Source organism: Oryza sativa, chromosome 7 (genome assembly GCF_034140825.1).
Source record: "Oryza sativa Japonica Group chromosome 7, ASM3414082v1".
Taxonomy (NCBI): Eukaryota; Viridiplantae; Streptophyta; class Magnoliopsida; order Poales; family Poaceae; genus Oryza; species Oryza sativa.
The window spans coordinates 26938992-26961722 of record NC_089041.1 but is presented as its reverse complement, the minus strand read 5'-3'; the positions used below and the strand labels follow the sequence as shown (position 1 = coordinate 26961722).

Below are 22731 nucleotides of genomic sequence, written 5' to 3'. Positions count from 1 at the left end.
TTGGGGGGGGGGGGGGGGGGTGGGTTTGAATCGAATGGGGGCAAGTCAAGCGGAAGGAGATGAGTTCCTCTCGACTTCTCTGGTTGGGTGGGTGAAAGATTGGGGAATTTTTACAGTTTTACTGTCTCGCAGACTCGCACTCTCGGCCTTAGTTAATACTTTTTATACGTTTGACCATTCATTTTATTCAAATCTTTTATACAAAATATAAAAATATGTATATCATGTTTAAAGAATATTTGATGATAAATTAAGTTAAAATATAATAAATGATAATTATGTAAATTTTTTAAATAAAACGAATGGTCAAACGTATAAAAAGTCAACGGCGTCATACATTAAAATATGGATGTAGTACCATTTTTCTCTTCTATCGATAAGTTATATCATCCTAATTATTTCTAACATTTGAAAGATAGATCTATAATCTAAATTGTCTCTTCTTTCTTCTCTTTTAAAAACATGCAATCTCAATTACTTTTAGGCTCAAAATTATATCAAATTATTTTTAGTTTTGTACAATTATGTAACTTAATTTTCCACAGCAACACGGGGTATTCATTAACCATTTAACCGTTCCTTTGAACAGAAGGGTCCGATTATTAGCCACCAAAAAATATTTATGAGTATATTCTTAGAGACTTAAAAGTTTGCACCAAAAAAGGTACTATTAAAACATTTTAAAATTAACTTTAAAATTAAATTTTAGAATTTGAATATTCGAATTGATTGATTTCATATAGAACAACGATGAGGAGTAGAGCTGATTCTATTTGGAAACCGCGAAGCGAGCTTCTTTTATCGTTGCTTGTACTTAAGGGGAGCCACCTATATACTCCTATTAGGTTCAAATCCTGTTGCCCACAAAGATTATGTACATAAGTGAGCTTTCAACAGAATTTTCTATTTAGTGAGACCAGAGATATGACGCAAACTTCCATCTCTTTAAGTGTGTATTAGGGGGGACATTCTCTGGTGTGTTGTTGTATGTGTAGTAATGTTTGCGCGTCTCCATGTAACTGAAAAAAGAAACACATGTATATTGACCAAGTTTAAAAATAATTTAAGCATTTTTTCTACTTTTTGATAAAAAAATTATCTAGTTTTTCTTGCTTTTACTCGGTAACCGCAGCTCACCACAGAGAAGGGGTAACCCCATTATCGTCAGGATTGAGATCATCTGTAGTTAAAAACACGGTGCCTTTATCACTGACATGAGACCATTCCCTAACAATCTGTTATCAGGGAGAAGCACAACCGCTGAACAAGGTGTGCCATGAAATCAGGCTAAAAAGCCTCTTTATATAGATTTCCGGGCAGCACAGCTAGAAGAAATCTCATATGGATCGTAAACGCTTTGTCAAACTTAGCAAACAAATTCAGAAGTTATGATAGATTTCTACAATACATGCTGCCGTGCAAAGTGCAAGTGTAAAATATAATGCACAGCTATCTCATGTAGCATCCAGCCAAGTCGAACCAGAATCACAGTCACAGAGGAAAGAAAAGAAGGGAAATCCAGACGAGCAAACAAGCATCATGTGAGAACTGAGAAACTATCCACGAAATCGTCAAGTCAGTCATCATCCTTGTAGGGGTATTCCTCTGGGACTTGCTTGGTAAGCTTCACTCGCATCTCGTAGGCATCATCCCCACGAAGCATATCACGGACCCATGTAACCTCTGTCTTCATAGAAACCTATATGACAATTGCAATTCAATCAGAGTAGCACTTGTAAAAGATTTCTCTCGACTGATAAACAAGTACAAAAATATCATGTGCTGATAAAGGAAATTTTGGTATGCTATTATGGTGAGAAACACGAGGGCATAACCCCACATAATAGAGCAGGTTGGTTGCTGATGGCACCTTAACAGTCATCTAGTCATTATGAACTAACTTAAATATGTATAACAAGACCATGAGAATTCTGATACGAAAACGACAACATCCTGTCATGCATCTATAGATCGTTCAACATGAAGAGGGAAGGAGAAGGTAGAGGTAGCTGAAAAACTAACCATTTCCAGTGCACCCCTAATAACTCCACTTAGCACATTGCAGTACTGAAGACCTTGGCAAGTATCAGGAAGTTCAACAAAATCTACAAGAGGATTGTCCTCCAATACAAAGCTGCAGCTTGTACCCTCAGCATCCCAATTGGTGACAGTTGCAGTCACACCCAAGAACATTTTGAATCCAAGCTGTTTTAAGGAGAGACAAAAAAACTTTAGACCATACACCCATATCTTAATGCACCACCAAGTCTGGGATATCTGAATAAGGGCAATAAGCTCTGGAAACATGTAATAATGTTACCGACTGATAATGTTCCTATTCAATCTGAACCATATAATAACAAGTTTAACGAAATACCTTTGCAATGACATCGGCAGTCTCCTTGAAGTCAACACACCTTGATACATTTGATTTGGCCAGGAACTCATCAACCAACCGAGTTCCAATGTTGTAGCCCCTGCGAAGTGAAAATAAATATAGCTGTGACTTATTTAGGAAACAGATAAAAGGCAAAGGCAGATGGTAGTAGTAAATTATGAAAAAATGCAGCCAGCAAGCCATAGATATTGATTACTAAATAAGAATCCCAATATTCGCCAGATAACCACTTGATTTATTATCTACTACTTCAAAGTCAAGATTCAGTTAATATCATCCTTACATATGGAGATATTAATTGTCGTGGCACACTAACCCCATTAGTGCTTAACTAAGTAAAGAAGTTCCAAAACTGGAATATAATAAATTTGTACATATTATTTCCCCACATTGGACCATGACACATGAAAGTGTTGTGAATATAAGGTGCCGTGAGCCCGTGAAATGTCATATCAAAATGATCAATTACCATTTTGTCGCAGTGTAAAATCTGCACTAAATTGGAAAGTCAGATTATCCAGGTATAAGGTTGAACCTCTAAATCCCAAATCGCTGTAATACACCTTCATGAAGAAGTTTACTAAAAGTTACCTTTACAAATACTTCAATCATTCAGACTACCTGAACGTTACTTAGTTTGCTCAAAATTCCATAGCAAAGTCTACATAGATCCTCTTACTGAGGCCATTGCAGCTGCTTCACTGTAATTTGAGGGGTGGCAAAAAGTGAATATTTCCGAATTCCTACTCCTATAACACGATCGGTCCAAAGTACCCACGAAACTCCCTAAAATTGAACCAGAAAATTAGACACCGAGGAAGAGAAGAACCACACATACATCTGATCAAGCTGCTTGTTGACCTCCTCGACCTCCTCCAGATCCGTGAGCAGCTGCCTCACGATGGCCCCATACGTGAGCGTGAACAGCTCCGCGTTCTGCGAGCAAAACGAAGCAGATCAGGGCCCAGATCCAGTGGGGGTTTCTGACTCCCTGTGAAGCAAACAGGGGGGGAGGAGGGGCGGGAACTTACGACGCGCTCGACGCTGCCGAAGAGAGCGTCCCCGGACTTGGGCCCCGTGAGCGGCGGCATCTCCCGGATCGCGCGGCGCCTCTCGCCGGCGGCGACCGGAGCTCGTCGGCGGCGGTGGTGGTGATGCGGAGGAGAGAGAGAGAGAGAGATCGGGGGAGAGGCCACGTCGCGAGAACGGCAAGTCTATAGGTGCGATGGCTCACCCGCCTATGGGCCTCGTAGACCGCTAGTTGGGCCGAAACGTAATCGCGGGCTCACATGCGGCCCATATTATCTGGGCCCGAATGTATTGCGGCCTACGTGTGGGGCCGTACTTATTGGGCCAAAAGGGTAATGCTGGCCACGTGAGGCCCATTATTGTTGGGGCCGAAGGCATGGGCGTAGCCGCGTAGATACAGGCAAAATCAATCGTTCGTACTATTCATAATGTTTTGCAGGTGATGTCTCTTCAACCATACTCCCAGTCCCATAAAAAAATGAACGGGACATTATTACAACAAATCTGAATATATGTATATCTAAAGTGTTTCATTCATTTCTATGTTTGTTTTTTATGGGGCGGAGGGAGTAAGGCTAATAACACTCGATATGATTATTATATTTTATTTTCAGAAGGATTGCACTTGAACGTCATTTCTTAATTAGAATAAAACAAGCAGTCTACTGCACAAATGATTAATATATACGCCACGTGAACCACACCTTCTGTACGAAATTAATTGACCGCGTGATCGCGTCTCTATCACTCATACTATACTCGCAAGGCAGCAGATGATAATTCCTGTTTCTCTTCAGTTCTTCGATCACCAAATCGCCACATCAATTACAACTTATAGTACAAATTTTATATTTTTAATCCGTCTGAGATTCTTGTTTATGCTGACCCCCCAACTGCCAAATCCTTCTTAGCATTACTTTAAAGGGTGATCACTGTGCATGAGTTGACGAAATACGGTGCAAAACAAATGGAAAATTTTAAACGCAGTAGAAAGTCAACCGCAATCTTAAAAAATATCATAACCAATGAATCCAGCTCGATCGAAAAGCTAATTTCGAAATTTTGTAATATTTTTTTTAAAAAATTGTCTTCTTCCCGATGAAAGCCACATTCTAACCGAAACATTTTGGTAATTAATTTGGCGTAAGCATTTTTTTGCAGTGAGCCGAGTCATAATAATCTCTCTATATATAGGCTCAAATCGAGAAAGGAGAGGCGCCACTGGAGAAGCCATTTTGCATATCCAAGCTCCAACCATGGCGACGAGGCCGGCGCGGTTGTCTGCTCCCGCAGTGGCGGCTATACTTGTCGCCGCCTTAGCCTTGTGCGCAGCCACGGCGTCGGCGGCGAACGTCACGACGACGACGGCGACGGCGCCGAGCGGCGGGTGCTACAGCCACCTGTTCACCTTCGGCAACTCGCTGATCGACACCGGCAACTTCATCCACTACTCCACCTCGCCGGGCCCCGTCGCCCGCTCCCCCTACGGCGAGACCTTCTTCCGCCGCCCCACCGGCCGCTGGTCCGACGGCCGCCTCATCGTCGACTTCATCGGTAACGCAAACCACCCATGAGCTTAGCTTAGCTATCTCTACCTAGCGCCGCCGCCGCCGCCGGAGACGATGACGATGACGACGATGTGATGGATTGATGCAGTGGAGAGGCTGGGGTTCCCGTACTGGACGCCGTACTTGGCCGGGAAGAGCAGGGAGGACTTCCGGTACGGCGCCAACTTCGCGGTGGCGAGCGGGACGGCGCTGAACCAGCTGCTGTTCAAGAAGAAGCACCTCAGCGTCGCCGGCATCACGCCCTACTCCCTCGCCGTCCAGGTCGGCTGGTTCAAGAAGGTTCTTGCCATGCTCGCCTCCACAGAACAAGGTTAATCATCGCCAATTTTATACTAATTAAGTAATCCCTCTATTTCAATTCGTAAGATGCTTTGACTTTTAAATTGCTTTAAATTTAATTAAATTTATATATAAATATAGTAATATTTATGTTACAAAATTAGTTTTATTAAATTAATAATTAAATATATTTTTATAATAAATTTATCTTAGGTAAAAAAATATGACTATGTTTTTTATAAATTTGATTAAATTTGAAACAGTTTGACTTAGTCAGTCGTCTTATAATATGAAACTAGATAAGATTATTAATCTCAGCGATATGATTAATAATTAACTGGAATTGATGTTGATGTTGCTGTTTAATTCGTACGCATGCTGCGTGTACGATTCAATTTGTTCACTGTTAATGTAACACGACGATGAGCGAATTATATCGATGATTTTGTTGGAATGTTGGGCCGATGAATCATTGAATCAGCAGCATTTCGTTGAGACTGTAGGTCAGTGTACCTTGTTTGTACGCGAGGAACTGCATTACTGTCGGCACTGTTAATCACGAACGTACGGAGAATAGCCCATAAACTGTAGTCAGATCTCGTTATTTCTGATAACATTTTTTAAAATTACTAAACGATATACTTCGTGTGAAAAATTTTTATATAGAAATTGTTTTAAAATATTATATAATTTATTTTTTCAGCTTTGTAATAATTAAAATATAATTAATTATGTACTAATGTTTTTTCTTGTTTTTCATGCCATAACTTCATCTTTATCTTAATAAAAAGCGAACACCAACTTTGGAACGCGTTGTAATTTCTGAAACTCCAGGCCAAAAAATCGAATTTGTTTTAGCCTACCAACAAAGTTGTTCAAATTCATTTTTTTCATTCAAAATTTTCGAATTTTTTAATTTTTTAAAAAAATCATGAAATTTTGAGCAATGACGGTGGTGATGAACCAAAATGGTTAAAATGGTTTGCAGAGCGGAAGGAGGCGATGGCGAGGTCGGTGTTCATGGTGGGCGAGTTCGGCGGCAACGACTACCTCCACCCGCTGTTCCAGAACAAGACGCTGGAGTGGGTGCGCCCGCTGGTGCCGCGCGTCGTCCGCTACATCGCCGGCGCCGTCGAGGAGCTCGTCGGGCTCGGCGCCACCACCGTCTACGTCCCGGGCCTCTTCCCGCTCGGCTGCGTCCCGCGCCTCCTCTTCCTCTTCCGGGACGGCGGCGCCGGCGACCGCGACCCCGCCACGGGCTGCCTCCGGGGGCTCAACGACGGCCTCGCCGCCCTCCACAACGCGCTCCTCCGCCGCCGCCTCGCCGAGCTCCGCGCCGCGCACCCGGGCGTCACCATCGCCTACGCCGACTACTACGGCGAGGTGATGGAGCTCGTGTCGAACCCCGCGGCGAGCGGGTTCGACGACGCCCTGACCGCGTGCTGCGCCGGCGGCGGGCCGTACAACGGCAACTTCACCGTGCACTGCTCCGACCCCGGCGCGACGCAGTGCGCGGACCCGTCGCGGCGCATCTCGTGGGACGGCCTGCACATGACGGAGGCGGTGTACCGGATCATGGCGCGCGGCGTGCTCGACGGCCCGTTCGCCGACCCGCCCATCATGTCCAGATGCCACGGCTACTAGCCTACTAGCTAGCTTAAGCCAGTTTGGGATTTGCTCATTTGTTAATTTGCACGGACAATTTTTTTTTTCGAAAATTCGATTTGTCGCCTGTTTGTTCGACTATCTAAAGTCTTCAAACCAACTGGGAAATGCAGCGCCCTCAGCGTTTTGCGCTGCCGTGGCCATCACGGGGTCGCGACGCGTGGACGCGCGCTGGAGAGCGGATGGATTTCACGGCCTTTCATGCGTCCGCGTCGCCTCTGCAAATTTTACAGAAAAGCCCTCTCTTTTATAGATATTTTGTTATACGTCCTCTCTGTTCTTTTCTCGGTTTAAAATATTGCGTTTAGGCCCTTTGCATCCTACGAAATTCAATACAAAGGAGACAAAAAGAGGAAAAAAGGACTGCGCCCTGAATCCTAGAAACTGAAGGGCATTTTCGCAAAATTTCCTTTTCTTTCTCTCTCTCTCTCCCCTTCGCGAGAATCCCAGGCGCGTAAAAAAAAAAGGAAAAAACTCCCAGCCGCCATGCCCCTCTCATCTCTCTCGCTCTCTCCTGCGCGGCGCCTGGATTTGGCTTGGCCGTGGCCGCCGCTGGGTGTCCTCCCAGTGCCGTGGCCGCCGCCGGGTGTCCTCCCTACGTTGCTGCCATTCTCCGCTCGAAGGGGATCGATGTTGTGGATGGGTGGTGTCCTCGCAGCGCCCTCACTGCCGGTGCTCTCCTTGCTACGCCGCCGCTGACGCAGACTCGAAGGGGAGGCTGTGGGTGTTGGATGCGGCAGCCGCGATTTCTTTGCCAGCGGATCCGGTGGCTCATCAATGGCGTCCACACCAGCGGTTTTTCCTCAGTGGTGAGCTCCAGAGGGAAAGGGCAAGCTCACCCACCCTTTCTTTCTTCACAATTTCCCTCTCTGTCTGATCCAGATCCAAAGCTGATGGGAAAGTTCGATTTAGGACATTCAGGGTTGTCGGGTGTGTTGAGCTCGGTGGTGGCGGCAGTAGCAGCTTGGCGGCGATGGGAGAATTTACATGCAGGAGCCCAAAGCATTGATGTTTTCTGCTCTTCCCCACCACGGTTTGCCGCTGCCATGGATGCTGTTGACTCCTCACATGTCAACCACGACTAGGATCCTGGTGAGTTTGGTGGGCTTTTGTGGCTGCTTGCCACCCTATCCGTTTGATTTAGGGGCTGTTTGGATGCCCACCTCAATTTACCATAGTTTTTTTTACCAAAGGTGTGGCAAGATGCAAATTGTGTGGCTCAAAATTTGATGGCCACACTTGTGGCAAACTTTGGCTAAGAAAATGGTCTATGACTAGTGGGACCAAAAGAGTAGAAAGTGTGGTATGCTAAAGTTATAGAAACAAACCAAACACTAGCCACATTTGGTCAAACTAACATACCTCAAGTGTGGCAAAATGTGGCACCAACCAAACAGGCCCTAGATCGTGCGGCCTTTATCCGTGATAATTTGTGCGGTGTCGTTCAATTGCGTTTGTGAATTTTCGGTGTGTTTGACGGTGGGCGATGCATTGTCAATGCAGTTGGTCTATGGCTTTGGTGTCGCTGGCGTGTAGGCCATATGGTTAGCATTGCTTTCGGACCTACCATGGAATGTGCCTATGTAGTGAGGCACAACTGTGCATGCTTGATCTTGCGCGCAAACGAGCGTGAGTGCGGTTGTCAGCTCGGGGAGTGCGGTTGTCAGCTTGGGATGGTGCAGGCCGCGTGCTGTCATTGGCTCAATTTTTCTCGGTTGCATATTGGTGAACCTGGTCTATATACTCTTGCTGGCTGTATTGTGGGGCCTTATCGGATGTAGTATTAGGAAGTTTTCTCATGGTGTATACTCCAGGGTGTTTCCTTCGTCACATGAGATGCGTTAGGCCATCCCACTTTCAGGTGGGGTTGAATGCCATGGGGTCCATGTATGCTCCTCCCCTATTGGTGGATATGGTTGGTCCTATTAGAAGTGCTACAGTTTTGTCTCTGCCTTCATCTCTACTGGAGTAGTATATTTCTTTCCAAATGCTGGGAGCCGCCTTCTTTTCTCCTCTTCCCTTCCAAACTTTCACCATCGTTTTCATTGCTTTATCGTTTTCAACTTTTCATCGCTCTTTTGCTGCTTGCGTCCTCACGTGCACTTCACATCTATTTGTTGTTGCTTTTGATCATTGAATATGGCACGATAAGATGTAGACGTGATTGTGATTTGGTTGTGGGTGCTATTCGATGTTGCTTTTCCTGTTTTTATGCCTTCTGATCGTTCTTTCATCTGTGGCTTGGTTTGTAGAGGGCCGGATTTGCACGGGCTGAATCGATGCTTCAAGGGTTCTTGATTGATTTTGCCAGCGAATGTTGGGGCTGCTGGTTCAATCAGGCAGGTTAGGTTATTTCTACTATATTTGCTTTAAACGATATAGAAATATCTCATGTATTTGTTGTGCCTTCTGTATCAGGTTTATGTTTGCTAATGATCTCTTTCTATTGTGCAGCTCTGGTCAACTTTATTGGTGACTATCCTTTCCTAGACTTTCTTCTATTTCTTGGTCGAGGTCTTTGTCTTTTGTGGGTATCTGTCTTGCGTGGCATTTTCTTGGTTACGTTGCTTCTGCCGCGTTGTCAACTCACTGGGTGCTGTTTCGTATAAGGTATTCCCATCTGTCTTGTACTATGTTTCAATATTTCCTTTTCGGTTTATTGATTACTATTTTGCACTATTTTCTGCTTCTTTTTGATATTGTGCATTTATGGTGCTTTGTTTGTTACTATATTGATAGCTTACCTGTGACACTTAGCGCTTGGTACATGCGTGTTCTCGGTTTCGTAAGCCATTGCAGTCATAATGGTCACTGCAGTACCTTTTGTAGCCGTTGCACAGTGCATACACTTCTTGCATACTCTCTTTCCTAATATTTTGTCCCTTGCTGCCCATAAGAATGTTGCTTTCCTCTGCCTCATGTTTTCTATCAAAGTCAGCTAGGTTTTTGCTTTGTTCTTCCAGATGTCATCTTTTCTTGCTTTGGAGCTATTATTGTAAAACTTCCTCTTTCCATCTAAATATGTTTGCTATTGATGCCTCGTTTTGTCCTGCTTCTAGCTCTGCATGCTTCTAGATTCTAACTCTACCTCCCTTTATCTAGAGTAAAATTAAAACTATCATTCGATAGTTTGTAAAATATGCATTTGGCGTTTTAATCCTACATGGCTGCACAACTTTTGCACATTACCTCTGATTTTTTTTTTGGGAAAAGTTAGTAATTATCTTTAAGACAAGCTTGCCATATGAAGTTTTAAAGATATAACCTCTATTATTAAATATTGTTTATCTCTGGTAAAAAAAATACAAGTAATCAATCCGCGCACTGCGACCTCAAAGCAAAAGTTTTGCTTCTTGCCTGTTCTCGCTTTTCACAAATTAAATTGAGATCTAAATAAACACCCAGTGATTTGGAACATGGAAAATATACTCATGTATGATGGAGTTTATATGATGGCTAGGAGAGTGGGAGAGTGCCAGGGTTCCTTGCAAGACATATTTTCCCTTTTGAAACAAAATATATCTATTTTATATAGTGCAAGATATTTATTCAGCGAGTTGACAGAAATTCAGTTTGCTGTGAAGGCTTCCAAATGGACTAATTTTGCACTTTAATTAGGCATTTGTTTTTATATATAAACTCCTTTTAACATTCTTTTTCTGTTGTTGCTTCGGAGTGACATATCTCATTCTGAGCTTTCAGCAGGGCAGTTTTGCTGTTATGTAAGTGATATATTAGTGCTGCAGTTGTTAAACTGTTGAAGCGGCTTGATAGTTCTGCAAATTGGGTAGTGTGCCTTTAAACTATTAAGTCTTTTTTTGCCTTTTTTGCAAGTTTAGTTCTTTTTTTATGATATTCTGCAAGATGTTAAGTCAAATCCATGATTATTATTGCACGCAATTATTTTAAGCCACCTCTTATATCTATATTCAGGGGTATCTGTGACTACATTTTTTTTTTGCTTTAGTGCGATATTGATTACTTCACATTAAACATGCCTACTGCATGATATGATTTTTGTATTGTGCTATTAGTATTCAATGATTCTAGAATATTGGAGCTTGGCTGCTGATATTTTATTTATACTAGCTGTATGATGTGAGGTTTTTCCAGAACATGCTCCCACAATTTCATCATATATGCCTATTTATTCATGATGCTCATGCTTTGTATATACATAGGGTTCTGTTCAGCTTTGTTACATCTTATAGTGTATAAACAGTACGATTGGTTGTACAATGATTTAATCGTCAGACCAAAGGGAGGTTCAGTGCACTGTAAAGGAACATTTTCTGATGCATTAGGCTTAATGTATGTCCCTGCTTAGAGTATTTTGTATGTTACAGGTCTTCCTCAAAAGTGAAGACCCAGCAAATTGTTGGGAGTTGGGACCTTAGTTTTCAAAGACTTTGCTTTGCATTGTGTAATGTAATATTTTTTTACAAATATATTTGAGAGTTAAACTACTAATATATTACAGTTCTTCTCTGTTTGATAATAGCAGTAGTATTTTAACATGAGGCAATATGATGAAAAGAGGTTACTGGGTCCCAAAATTTTGGTTTTTAGTGTTTCTCAAACGTCTCATAGCAAAAGTAGCCAAACATGCATGCATACTGTGGCTTGTGCATTTGATCCTACACAGACTCTAGGAGGTGTAGCAACTAACTTTCCTACACACAAACTTGTTTTAAAGGAAGGTAGTGTTGTTATGCTTCTACGAAATTTGAACCAATCAATAGGCCTTTGTAATGGAACAAGACTATTACTTATTGCTTTAGGCGAAACAATTTTACAATGTACTATACTAACTGGATCAAACATCGGTGAAACAGTTTATATACTAAGAATTACACTAAGCACATCGAAAATGAAATGGCCTTTTGCATTACAAAGGAGACAATTCCCAGTTCGAGTTTGTTATGCAATGACTATCAACAACAGCCAAGGACAAACACTTGAGCAGGTTGGCATATACCTTAGGAAACCTGTCTTTACGCATGGGCAACTCTATGTTGCTATTTCAAGAGCAACAAACCGATCAGGCCTCAAAATACTGATTGAAAACGATGACGGGTCAAGTGGAAACCAAACAAGAAATGTTGTTTATACCGAGATACTTTCTGCTACAATGGAAGCGGTGTGCCCTCGCTGCCGCTCTGCATATTTTATCTCTATGTTTACCTACATTCTTGGTGTCACAGTGGACGTTCTTTCCTATTGCAGGCTTCACCACTCCATGTGTAGCATGCTTTCCCTCATCAGCTAATTGCAATGGCTTTTGTGCTCACATGTAGTATATGCAATGTAGTATAAATCTTGGAGTATATATATTGTGCTCACATGTAGTATATGCTGTAGCACTGGTGCACCAACAGACTACTAGATTTCCATGTGCTATTTTCTCACTGCTTAGTTCATTACATTGATGCTTTATATATACGTAAAACTAAATATCTTCAATATTTAATTACAGGCTTCCAATGGTATACGTGCTTATTTCAGACCTTATGTATGGGGACACTAATAAACAGTTCAAGGCAAGAGTATCTAGGCAATGGGACTACCATGATCTGAATGATGAAACAAAAATCTTCCACACTGATCTTGTCTTGCTGGATGAAAAGGTTATAGTCTAATTAACACTCATTTCTTCTTTATTAATACTTACATACAAATATGGTACTAACAAGGTGCTTTATATACACAATATGCAGGGCAATAGCATCCATGTTCAAATCTATCCACCTGCCATGATTAAGCTTAGGACTCTTCTACAGGAAGGGAAGGTTTACTACTTTGACTCCTTCTCTGTCAGATATGCAAACTGAACATATAGGCCAGTTACGAACCCTTTGATGATCTCATTCACTAAATGGACAACCTTAGAAGAATGCATTGATGCTTCTGATGATTTCCCTGCCATAACTTTTTCATTGACACCTTTTCAAGACGTCCCGTCTCTTGTGGACAAAAATGCTTTCTATGTTGGTATAACCTCCTTATCCCTTTTTTGTCTTCCTATGTTTACTTCTTATACATTAGTGGTTTATTGTTTACATATATCTTCTCTTTAACCAGATATTATGGGTGTCATAACTGAAATTGGTGCAACAGACACTCTACGCCCAAAATCAAGAAACACAGAAACTTTGAAAAGAACAATGCAGATTTGGGATGCAAGGTAAGCTACAGTATAGACTGAAATTTTCTTTTGTTATAAACTGCCTTTACCTTACATTATCCACACTAACTATTGTAACAAGTTACTAATATTGATCACCAAAAATTTATAATCATTTTATAAAACTAGCAATTCTACACTGCCTATCACACTATGGGGAAATACTGCAGCTGCATTCAATGCAGAAGAATTATACAATGCTGGTCAAAAGAAACCTCAGGTTATTGTTTTTGTTGGAACAGTTGTCAAGAACTACAAAGGGATAGGTATATCTCTATAAATTTGTACCAAAATCTTTTCATGCCTTCTGTAAATCTGCAGTACATATTTATTAATACAATTATATACAGGACTAACTTTAAATGGAAGTTCACCATGCAAATGGTAGATTAACCTTGATATGCCTGAAGTGCTTGAGTTAAAAGAAAGGTGACACCACAAGCTTATATTATTGTTTTAATGCTTACACAATCATCCATTTACATATACATTTTCCCTGCGATACATTATTATTTAAGATATCTTCTTTCTGTAGCTTTAGCGCAAACTTTCAACCTATCAAGTGGGTTGAACTGCTACCACAGGGTTTAACCAGGATATTCCAGAAGAAAAAACCATAGCACAAATCCTTGCTCTCAACCCACACAAACATGCGGTCAGTGCCACCTCAGGCTTTGTTACTGCAATATTGTCCTTTCTTATTTGACAAAAATGATAAAATCATATTTCTTTGCAGCGAGCACGTTTTATAGTCAGAGTGACTATTAAAGGCATATCAAGCAACAGCTCCTGGTGGTATTATTCATGTGACATATGCTACAAGACCTCAAAACCATATGGTTCCACCTATAAATGCACCAGCTGCTCCAATGTAGGCATACCAGTGCCAAGGTAAGAATATGCTGGCACAATTTCCTCCATGCTTATTTCACAGTTATCAAAACTGCTATAACTATTTCTATTCTGCATGTAGATACAAGGTTGTGTTGATCGCTGCTGATGATACTGCTCAAGCTACATTTATCCTCTTTGGGAGAATAGCACAACGCCTCGTACGCAAACCGGTTGAGACTCTCATTGACCAAAATCCACCTGACAGTGAATATATTCCAGATGAGATTGTAGCTCTTTTCAACCAAACCTTTATCTGGAACATCAGCTTCACACAAGATACTATTATGAAAAATCAAGAAACCTTACAGGTTAACAACATTATCTCATCCAATGCTGAAGTGCAGGGCCTACTGCCTATCTCACCAAGCAGTTCACAACAGACATTAGCTATTATGCCAGCAGACTCAAGCAGCTCTCTCCAACTAGCACCAGCAACAAGTGAAGGCAGTACAGGATCAAAGATAGAAGCACAAACGACAGAAAGTATGTTACCAATGGATAGTCCATCGACACCAACAAGGTATACTATCAGTTCTGCTTCAGATCAGACACCAACTAGCAAAGCTAATGCACCAGCACCAAGCAAGAAAAGCTATGTCCTATCAGTCTCTCCCAAGCCAGCTCAAGATAAACAGATCTCATTCTCACATGATCCTAAGGTTTCTATTCTAACATCGCTACTTACACAATAACTATTTTTATCACTGCATCACAAGTAATATAACTTTGCATTTTCTTTCAATGGTCAGGCAACAACTGAGACAAAAATTAAGGGAGAACCTCCGCAGATTGCATCGTCTGTTGAGCTATCTTCTGCTACTCAGGACAAGGTAATTAATACTTATCCCTGCTTTCAGCAAAAACTATAAACACTGACAACATAAACTATCCTACAAGGCAAAGGCACTAGCAATAGCAGCAGAAGATACTCCATCAGCATCCCCATCACCGCCTACCAAAAACATTCCCCCAAAAAGGTATATTTTTCCATCATTCCTCAGTTACAACAACTTTCTATTCTAGCAAAAATATAATCTAACTGTATCCTGAACAAAAACAGGCCTGCAGCCTCAGCCTCAGCCTCAGCTGCTAAGAAACTATTTAAAGATGACAGTCAGCAGAAACATAAGAAAAGGTCAGTACATAAACAATCATCTCAATTCTATATATCATAGGACACATAGCTCAATACATATTTGCTAATCCATACTTTTCTTTGCTCTTTATCTAGCGGATGAAGAAGGAAACAACATGCAGCACATTACTGTCCCTTTTGGTTATATGTCCAGGATGTCACCAGTATGCACACCCACCCTTAGAAGCAACGCCATTTGTTTAGAACCTCTGCATTATGGCCACTAATGTAAATAGCTGCTGTCATATATATGGCGTTTGCTTCGTAGAATCCTTTTGCTTTACATGAAACTGCAATCCAGACTATGACCAAGCACTTATGGTTGGAATCCTATAACTCTTAATTATTATTACTCTGGATGTCTACTGCTTTGCTATGCTCCTTATTTTCAGGGTAAAGATATGGCATAAAAATATGCATGAGATAGCTCTCAGCCAACTGTTGTTGCTAATCTGGGATGACCTACATTACTGTTGTTATGGAAAAATAGAAATGTATTAAGCTGGGATACATGTTTGTTTCTAATCTGGGAGACATGTTTTTTCCCAGTTAGATTCATGTCTAGCAACATAAGCTTTATAGATCTTTGATCTTAGTCAGTCCTGTTGAATGGTGCTATTTTGCCTTAATTTTCCTTTCTTATCTTCTAGAATAACATAGCTTCACTTTCCTGATTATTTTCTACAACAATATAGCATCTGTTATAAATCATCCTTTGGTGCTGCATTTTAATCACAGTAAAAATCTGGCAGCTCCAACCTGTCCCAAAAAAAGTCACAGTTGCTTCATTTAATTGCTTCCTTTCTTGGAATTCATTTATAATTGTTTGCAAAATGGTTTATAGTACCTCAGCTCTGTAAGATAGGTGCTATATAAACAAAGCATTCAAGCTTTGGAATGAAATGCTGTACAAGGAATTTAAAGGTGATGCTGTCCCATGCAGCATTATCATATGATGGTACAATGTTCATGGCTAATCTGATAAGCCTTTGGGAATATACATTAAAATGCAAATGTGCAGTGCAACCAAACTGAGATAGATATAGAGCTCTTTTGTTAGCAATCTCTGATGGTTAGCAAGCGACAGGCATTGGTGCTGACCATCAGAAAATCTGAAATGCAAGCGATAGGGCAATGCATTTCAGGTTCTCTGATCCCAGATCTATCTCCTACAAACTGGGATACATATACATCTTTTTCTTGGATACTTGCTGGTGGAATTGGAACTATCTATTGATTCATTCTTCGTTAGGTTTGGGACACAGGGGTGTGCTGATTAGTGAAAGTAGCTGTGATAGGTCTGGGTGGTTGAGAATTTTGTCAGTGCATTCCATCAACAACCATCTGATTCCCGAGATTTAAAATTTGAACCATATCTCCCTGAAAATCACCTGGCTTCACATCTTGCTCTTTCATCTTCCTAAATACCACACATGGCTTTTCCTTATCATGTTGTTTCAGAGCACCACATACAATTATGGTCAAACTATTATTTATTTTTCATAGCACATGATCTTTGATACTAGCTTAATATTAGTTTTTCATACAGCACACAACATCATGTCAAATTCCTATAACTTTAAAGATGTTTGGTCATATATATTATAAATTGTTAATTAATTTTCCATCAAGATTACTCTTCTACCATAATGCTTCTTCCTTAACTTTGTATAACTAAATAACAACAAATTCCCCTCTTGCACCACTGGTGCCGCGCGTTCGACTCTAGTGTTTTGTATGCGTGCTGATATTGTTATTGTAATTTGGAAAAAAAAAGTGGATTGGCCCGTTCGTTTCATCCTATTGGAGAAGATGTTTCAGTTCGTGTGAAACAAGAGAACTCACTAGCATATGATTAATTAAGTATTAACTATTATAAACTTAAAAGTTCGATTTATTTAATTTTTTAAACAATTTATATATAATTTTTTTTTAAAAAAACACCCCATCTAATAGTTTAAAAAACATGCTAACGAAAAACGAAAAAAAATAAAGTTTGAAGTTGAAAAAAGAGCCCCTGAATACACTCTTCTCTACTCTGAAAATGCATTTGTCTGAACTCTGAAAATACTTTGCTTAGTTAAGACTGTAAACTATGCTGTGTGTTTGATCAGGCCGGCAATCCGTTTCTATCCAAACCATCTTTCGTCAATTCCAACTTGTCTTGATAGGATTGCTGAGATCGATTTAGATGTCCTCTCCGACTCCGACTCCTCTGCTCTGCTCTACTTAAGCTAGCCCGGGCGGGCGGACGACGATCGCCGGCGGGAGGAGAGGCCTCCTGAGCCATGGCTACCGTCTTCCCCTACAGGTGGAGTAGAACCGAGCACCTCACTCTGCGCCCGCCCTGCCATGGCGGCGACCCTCTGGATGCACACCAGCCTCTACCATGGATCCTCCTCGACGTCCGCGCCTACATCGCCGACCGCCGGAACTCCACCACCGCCGCCGCCGATCTCGGCAACGGCCACCATCTTTACCGCCCCACCGCCGCTGGTATCCTACATCTGTGCCTGGTCCATTTGACGAACAAGGTAATTACTCTGGATGAGGGGCAGGGAGAGGTGGCCTTCATTGATCTCAAGCGGGGAATTAATCCACATCTGCAACGTGCTCGCCCATGGCTGTCCTGGAAGTCACCTGCCACTGCCGCCAGAGCTCATCAACTCTCCAATGAGCTTCAATACCTCATCGCTTTGCCGGGACATTGCCATCGTTAATGGCCTTCTCACCATTGTCAGACTGCGTACTTGCTTTGATTCGGACACTGGTTGCTGGTCCTGGGATCTGTCCACATGGAGCAAACCGGTGGCTCATCTGGGCGACAACAAGGGCTGGCAAAAGGGCTTCATGGTAGATTCTAGTGACATCACGGTCGACGCCACTTGCTGCAATGTCCAGCTCCTGCCTAAGCTGGAGGGTCGACCGGCCATGGCAAAGCTGCAGGTAGACAGATGCTAATGTTGCCTACGTCATGGGCAAGGTTGACGCCTCTGATGAGAAGGCGGTGGTGTTGGCGGTTGACATGGCCAACAAAAGGCTTCAAACGGTGTCTGTGTATGACGCCGAGAGGATCGTCGACGACTTTGATTACTCCTACACGCAGTCTACCATCTCCCAATATTTCACTACAGCTGCAGGTGATTAATTAATTCTTGGCCTGTTCTTTCTGCTTATTGCTTTTCTTTTCGGTAACTTTGTGTTGCATATGACAGTAAACCTGATTCAAAGTTGTGATTGCTCATATATTTTAAACCTGTGTGGCTGCTGCTATAGTGCTAGTTGGACTTGTTAGTTTAGGCTGTAATTATTTTGAACCTCGCTAGACTCTTTACCCCTCTAATTATGGAAGCCGCCTTTGGTGAGATTCTAGACAAGTTATAGAGTACAGTTCCAGATAAGATGTACTCCAGAGTACATGAAATGCAAGCTATGTGGAACACAAACCCAGCCAAATGCAACTGCATTTTGGATTCTAGATTGCCTTCATATCAAAATTTTCTTGTCAGTGCACGCTATATCAAGAACATGCACATAATTAAACAAAGTGAGCCTTTATTAAAAGAAATTGTCAGAAATGAAAACAGAAACAAGATTTCTGCCCCCATCAAAGTGGGGAGAGAGAAGACCACTTTAGGTGCTCTTGCATTTTTTAAACATTCTTGAACTAAATTGGTTTATGCTCTTGTAGGTTTTCTTTTTGTCACTCTCATACAAATGTACCTACATTTGTGTGTAGGCTATATGCACTAACTCATGGGCCCTTTGTTTTGCTGTTTTACTGGGTGCAGGTGTAAAGGGAAACCTGAAGAGACCTTTGAAATTTCATGCGCAATATCCTCACAAGCGGCTGGGTGAAACAATCAGCAGGAGCGATAATCCTATGGACTTGCATGAGCCATTGCAACTGGATATTGGATTTGGTTTGGGAACTAAAGACGAAACTGAAGACAGCGATAATCCTATGGACTTGGAATAGCCATGCATGCCCCTTTGGAGTGAAACTAAATGGGCATAAAATAATTAGAGCTGTTGAGAATCATGCCCGAGCATAAATTATTACTCCCTCCATTCCAAATTGATTTACATATAGTTTTTAAGTTTATTCCTAAATGATCTACATATTTGTGTTCATTTAGTAGAGTCTATTCGTTATTTGTGTATTGGAGTAAATGGACATTGATGCATGCATCCATACACACAAGTATTTATAACCCATATGCAATATCTTGATTTGCTATTGGCTAGGAAATATTGGGGATGGTGCATGCATTGAGTTTGTTGCTAGAGTAAATATAACATGAGAGAATTATTAATTTTTCTTGGTCTTAGTGTACCTATGAAATATGTAGATCAATTTAGAATGGAGGGAGTATAAATTAATTTGAGCTGTTGAAAATCATGCCCGGGCATAAATTAATTAGAGCTAGCTGTTGAAAAGCATGCCCCGTTATGTATTTTGGTTATTGTGCATGACTGCATTTTAGATTTGCCTTGAATGGATATGTTTATGCTCTCTTGGACTCTATTTGATCGTTTAGAGAGTTGTCTTTGGAGCCTGGTGTTGATCTTGATTTCATCTATAATTCTGTTTCAAAAATATTTTTTTCCTCTTTGTTCGAGTATTAGATTGTAACAATTGGCTGTAACTCTGTTGAGTAAAGACCGGGATGTTATCTATTCCATTATTAAAAAAATAATCCAGAAATAGCAGGGGAAGCCCACTGCTCCATTTTCATGAAACCGGAAAATAGAGTTTGTTGCAGAGAGTGGTCGTTCGCCACGACTTGACCTCCTCCGCCAACGAAATGTATTCGCCAATTACGCATACTAGTTCATATGCTACAGATCGATCTGAGACGTCCACCGCCTGATCTGATCAAGAAAGAATGTGAAGTATTCGCCAATTATGCATAGTTCATACGGTACAGATCGATCTGAGCCGTCCACTGCCTGATCTGATCGGGAAAGAAGATTGCTCGAGTGGCCTTACCAGAAAATCAGGCTATCGTCAGACACAAGCCACTACCAGCGACAATACAACCCATAGCAATTCAAAATAAGCAGAACAGGAGATCTATTTATATTGTTAAAAAAAAATGAATAGGCGAGCAATTGCAATACAACCAACCGCATACGAATTGTCTGTATCCCACAACAAATGGTAGTGCGCAATAGCACCAATGAGCGTGCCTGGTGATTTTCTCAAATGTGACTAGAATTGGACCACAGAATATGCTGAAAAGCCAGCTCATTACTAGATTCATACAGCACGAACAATGAGATTGAGACATTGAGGTGGATAATTTTCATGGTGTGTAGGAGAGCAGCTCTCATCATCACTTCCGAGAGGCCTGGAGTCTATATTTGTTTTCAGTTCCCACAGTTTGAAATAAGTCCAAAGTCATGCGGATACCAGCAAGGAACTCCTGCAAATGCAAAAGGGAGTTCAGACTTCAAAGGTTTCAAGAAACCAAATTACAATGACAAATGGACAACACTGATTGTTAATTCAGGGCCTCAGGGGTAATGAATTGATAAAAAGGATGAACAAGATCTCACCTGACTTATCTTTTTTTCACCGGGAAAGGCCGAAGGAGGCCATCCGAGTATATTAAGGAGGAGTAAAGTTACAAAGAAAAACACGACAGAAGTTGTCAAGTACGGACGTGCACAAGGCACCTCCAAGAACCACACGCTAACCACACAAGCACAAACCACTGAAAATGGAACTGAGCACCAAAATGACCCCCCTAAGCATGGCTGATCGCCGCCCGGCCTACAACAACACCACAAAGGCAAGACTCCAAAAACGATGCCCCCATGGAGGTCACGACATCAAGGACGCCGCTATCGCCCATCTAAGAAAGATGTGGTTTCCACCCAAAGAGAACTCGCCAAGAAAGGGGGAGAGGTACCCACGACAGCGCCCCCAAGAGGGTTACGACACTCGAAGGTGTAGCCGTTGCCGGCCCGGTGATCACCGAGTGAGGCTTTCGCCTGGAACCCCTAGAACCTCTCAAGTAGTTTGTCGCCCACCAACTCAGTAACCACCACACAAGCATTGGCAGCGCGTGGCTTCCACCAAGACCGCACCAGCGCCTCTCTGCTGGTTGACTTCTGAACTTGCCGCAGAACCCTGCCGCCAGCTCGCTGCATCCCACCGCTCCTCCCCTGAGAGCTGGCCCAGGCCACCTCCGTCCCGCCACCCGCCGGCCTCCTCGCCAAGTTCGACCAAAGGAGAATCCGGACTGGACAGTGTCACTTCGGCCGCCTGAGCTTCCCCTGCTGACCAGCAGCCGCCTCAACCCAACCGAAACTCCCCACAAAGAAGGGGAGGAGTTCAAGAAGGGAGAGGGTGCTGACTGGCAACAAGGAAGACGACGCACCGCCGCCAGCTCCCATGAGCACTGACACTAGACCTGCAACGCCGAATCCGGCCGCCGCCCGAGGTCTCCAGCGCCACCACCTGACTTATCTACTTCTCCTGTTCCTACTTCTCGACGAATGATTCAACAGTCCTCAACCCTAAACTCGTGCAAGAACTCAGGGTAGTTCGTTATCAACCTCCCTCTTATGCAAGAATTTCCTCACCAACTCTCTCTCCTTAGCCTCCAGATTCCTGCGAACTCTCTCTCCCTCTTATGCAGCTTCTTCTTGGCCCACTTCACTGCCTCTGCTCTTCCATGGAGGAGGGGAACTAGCCTTTATGCCAGTTGCCAAATGTGTATGGTGTGCTTCGACACAAATAACTTACTCCCTTCGTTTCTAAATATTTGACACCGTTGACTTTTTTAAACATGTTTAACCGTTTGTCTTATTCAAAAATTTTAAATAATTATTAATTCTTTTCATATCATTTGATTTACTGTTAAATATACTTTTATGTATACATATAGTTTTACATATTTTACAAAAGTTTTTTTAATAAGATGAACGGTCAAACATGTGCTAAAAAGTCAACGCTGTCAAATATTTAGAAACAGAGGGAGTAGTAAATAAATATTGTCTCAGAAACTCATGGAATAAACCAAGTGGGCATTGAGCACGTCGATGGTTCCTGCTCCCGCAATATCGGTACTTGAATTTTTTTTTTCATTTTTAAATTTTTATTTTTTAATATTTATAGAAATATTGCACCAGCGAAAATATTTACAGAAATAGACCCTACTGCCCTCGGCAGGGTGACGTGAGGGACAGACAAGTTGAAAAAAAAACTAGAAAAATGCATTTTTGGCAGGGCGAAAATTGTATTTACCCCCTTGCAGCCCTTGTAGAGGGTACAAGGGCGGCAAGGGACCTAAGTGTAAAATGCGCACACCTTGCCGCCCTCCACTTGGGCGGCAGGGGCCATTTGTGTAAATATTTTGGATGGTATAATATTTATGTAAATATTAAAAAAATTAAAATTAAAAATGAAAAAAATTCATCTGTACTTAAGCTTGGTTTCGTGCCCATTTTATTGTGTCCTTTCTGGGCCTAGCCCAGAAGAGGCCCAAGACCTGAGAGGTTTATTTTGGGCCGGAATCTGAAACAGAGTTGGACCCGATAATCCAGCAAGCGACTGCGCCGCGTAGAC

At 42.0% G+C, this 22731-nt stretch overlaps 4 protein-coding genes and 1 pseudogene across 4 annotated transcripts; 4 read left to right on the top strand and 1 right to left on the bottom strand.

Annotated features, from left to right (window-relative positions):
• Positions 1–1272: 1272 nt before the first annotated feature.
• LOC4344075 (uncharacterized) lies at positions 1273–3616 on the bottom strand. The gene is made up of 5 exons (XM_015789344.3): positions 3430–3616; positions 3237–3334; positions 2378–2477; positions 2023–2205; positions 1273–1699 (listed from the first exon to the last, which is right to left on the bottom strand). The coding sequence occupies exons 1-5, from the start codon at positions 3487–3489 to the stop codon at positions 1577–1579; spliced, it is 564 nt and encodes a 187-aa protein (XP_015644830.1). The 5' UTR covers positions 3490–3616; the 3' UTR covers positions 1273–1576.
• A 990-nt stretch (positions 3617–4606) lies between these two features.
• LOC136351155 (GDSL esterase/lipase At5g45910-like) lies at positions 4607–7210 on the top strand. Its single transcript, XM_066312464.1, has 3 exons — positions 4607–4981; positions 5084–5305; positions 6263–7210. Exons 1-3 carry the CDS (start codon positions 4684–4686, stop codon positions 6916–6918), a joined length of 1176 nt encoding a protein of 391 aa, XP_066168561.1. The 5' UTR covers positions 4607–4683; the 3' UTR covers positions 6919–7210.
• A 2183-nt stretch (positions 7211–9393) lies between these two features.
• On the top strand, positions 9394–13267 carry LOC136357316 (replication protein A 70 kDa DNA-binding subunit A-like; annotated as a pseudogene).
• A 231-nt stretch (positions 13268–13498) lies between these two features.
• On the top strand, positions 13499–15517 carry LOC4344073 (putative GPI-anchored protein pfl2). The gene is made up of 7 exons (XM_066312726.1): positions 13499–13507; positions 13860–14014; positions 14097–14676; positions 14767–14847; positions 14915–14994; positions 15078–15152; positions 15249–15517. Exons 1-7 carry the CDS (start codon positions 13499–13501, stop codon positions 15253–15255), a joined length of 987 nt encoding a protein of 328 aa, XP_066168823.1. The 3' UTR covers positions 15256–15517.
• Positions 15518–17308: 1791 nt separating this feature from the next.
• LOC136357379 (uncharacterized) lies at positions 17309–19667 on the top strand. The gene is made up of 2 exons (XM_066312613.1): positions 17309–18292; positions 18944–19667. The coding sequence occupies exons 1-2, from the start codon at positions 18127–18129 to the stop codon at positions 19129–19131; spliced, it is 354 nt and encodes a 117-aa protein (XP_066168710.1). The 5' UTR covers positions 17309–18126; the 3' UTR covers positions 19132–19667.
• The last annotated feature ends 3064 nt before the right edge of the window (positions 19668–22731 follow it).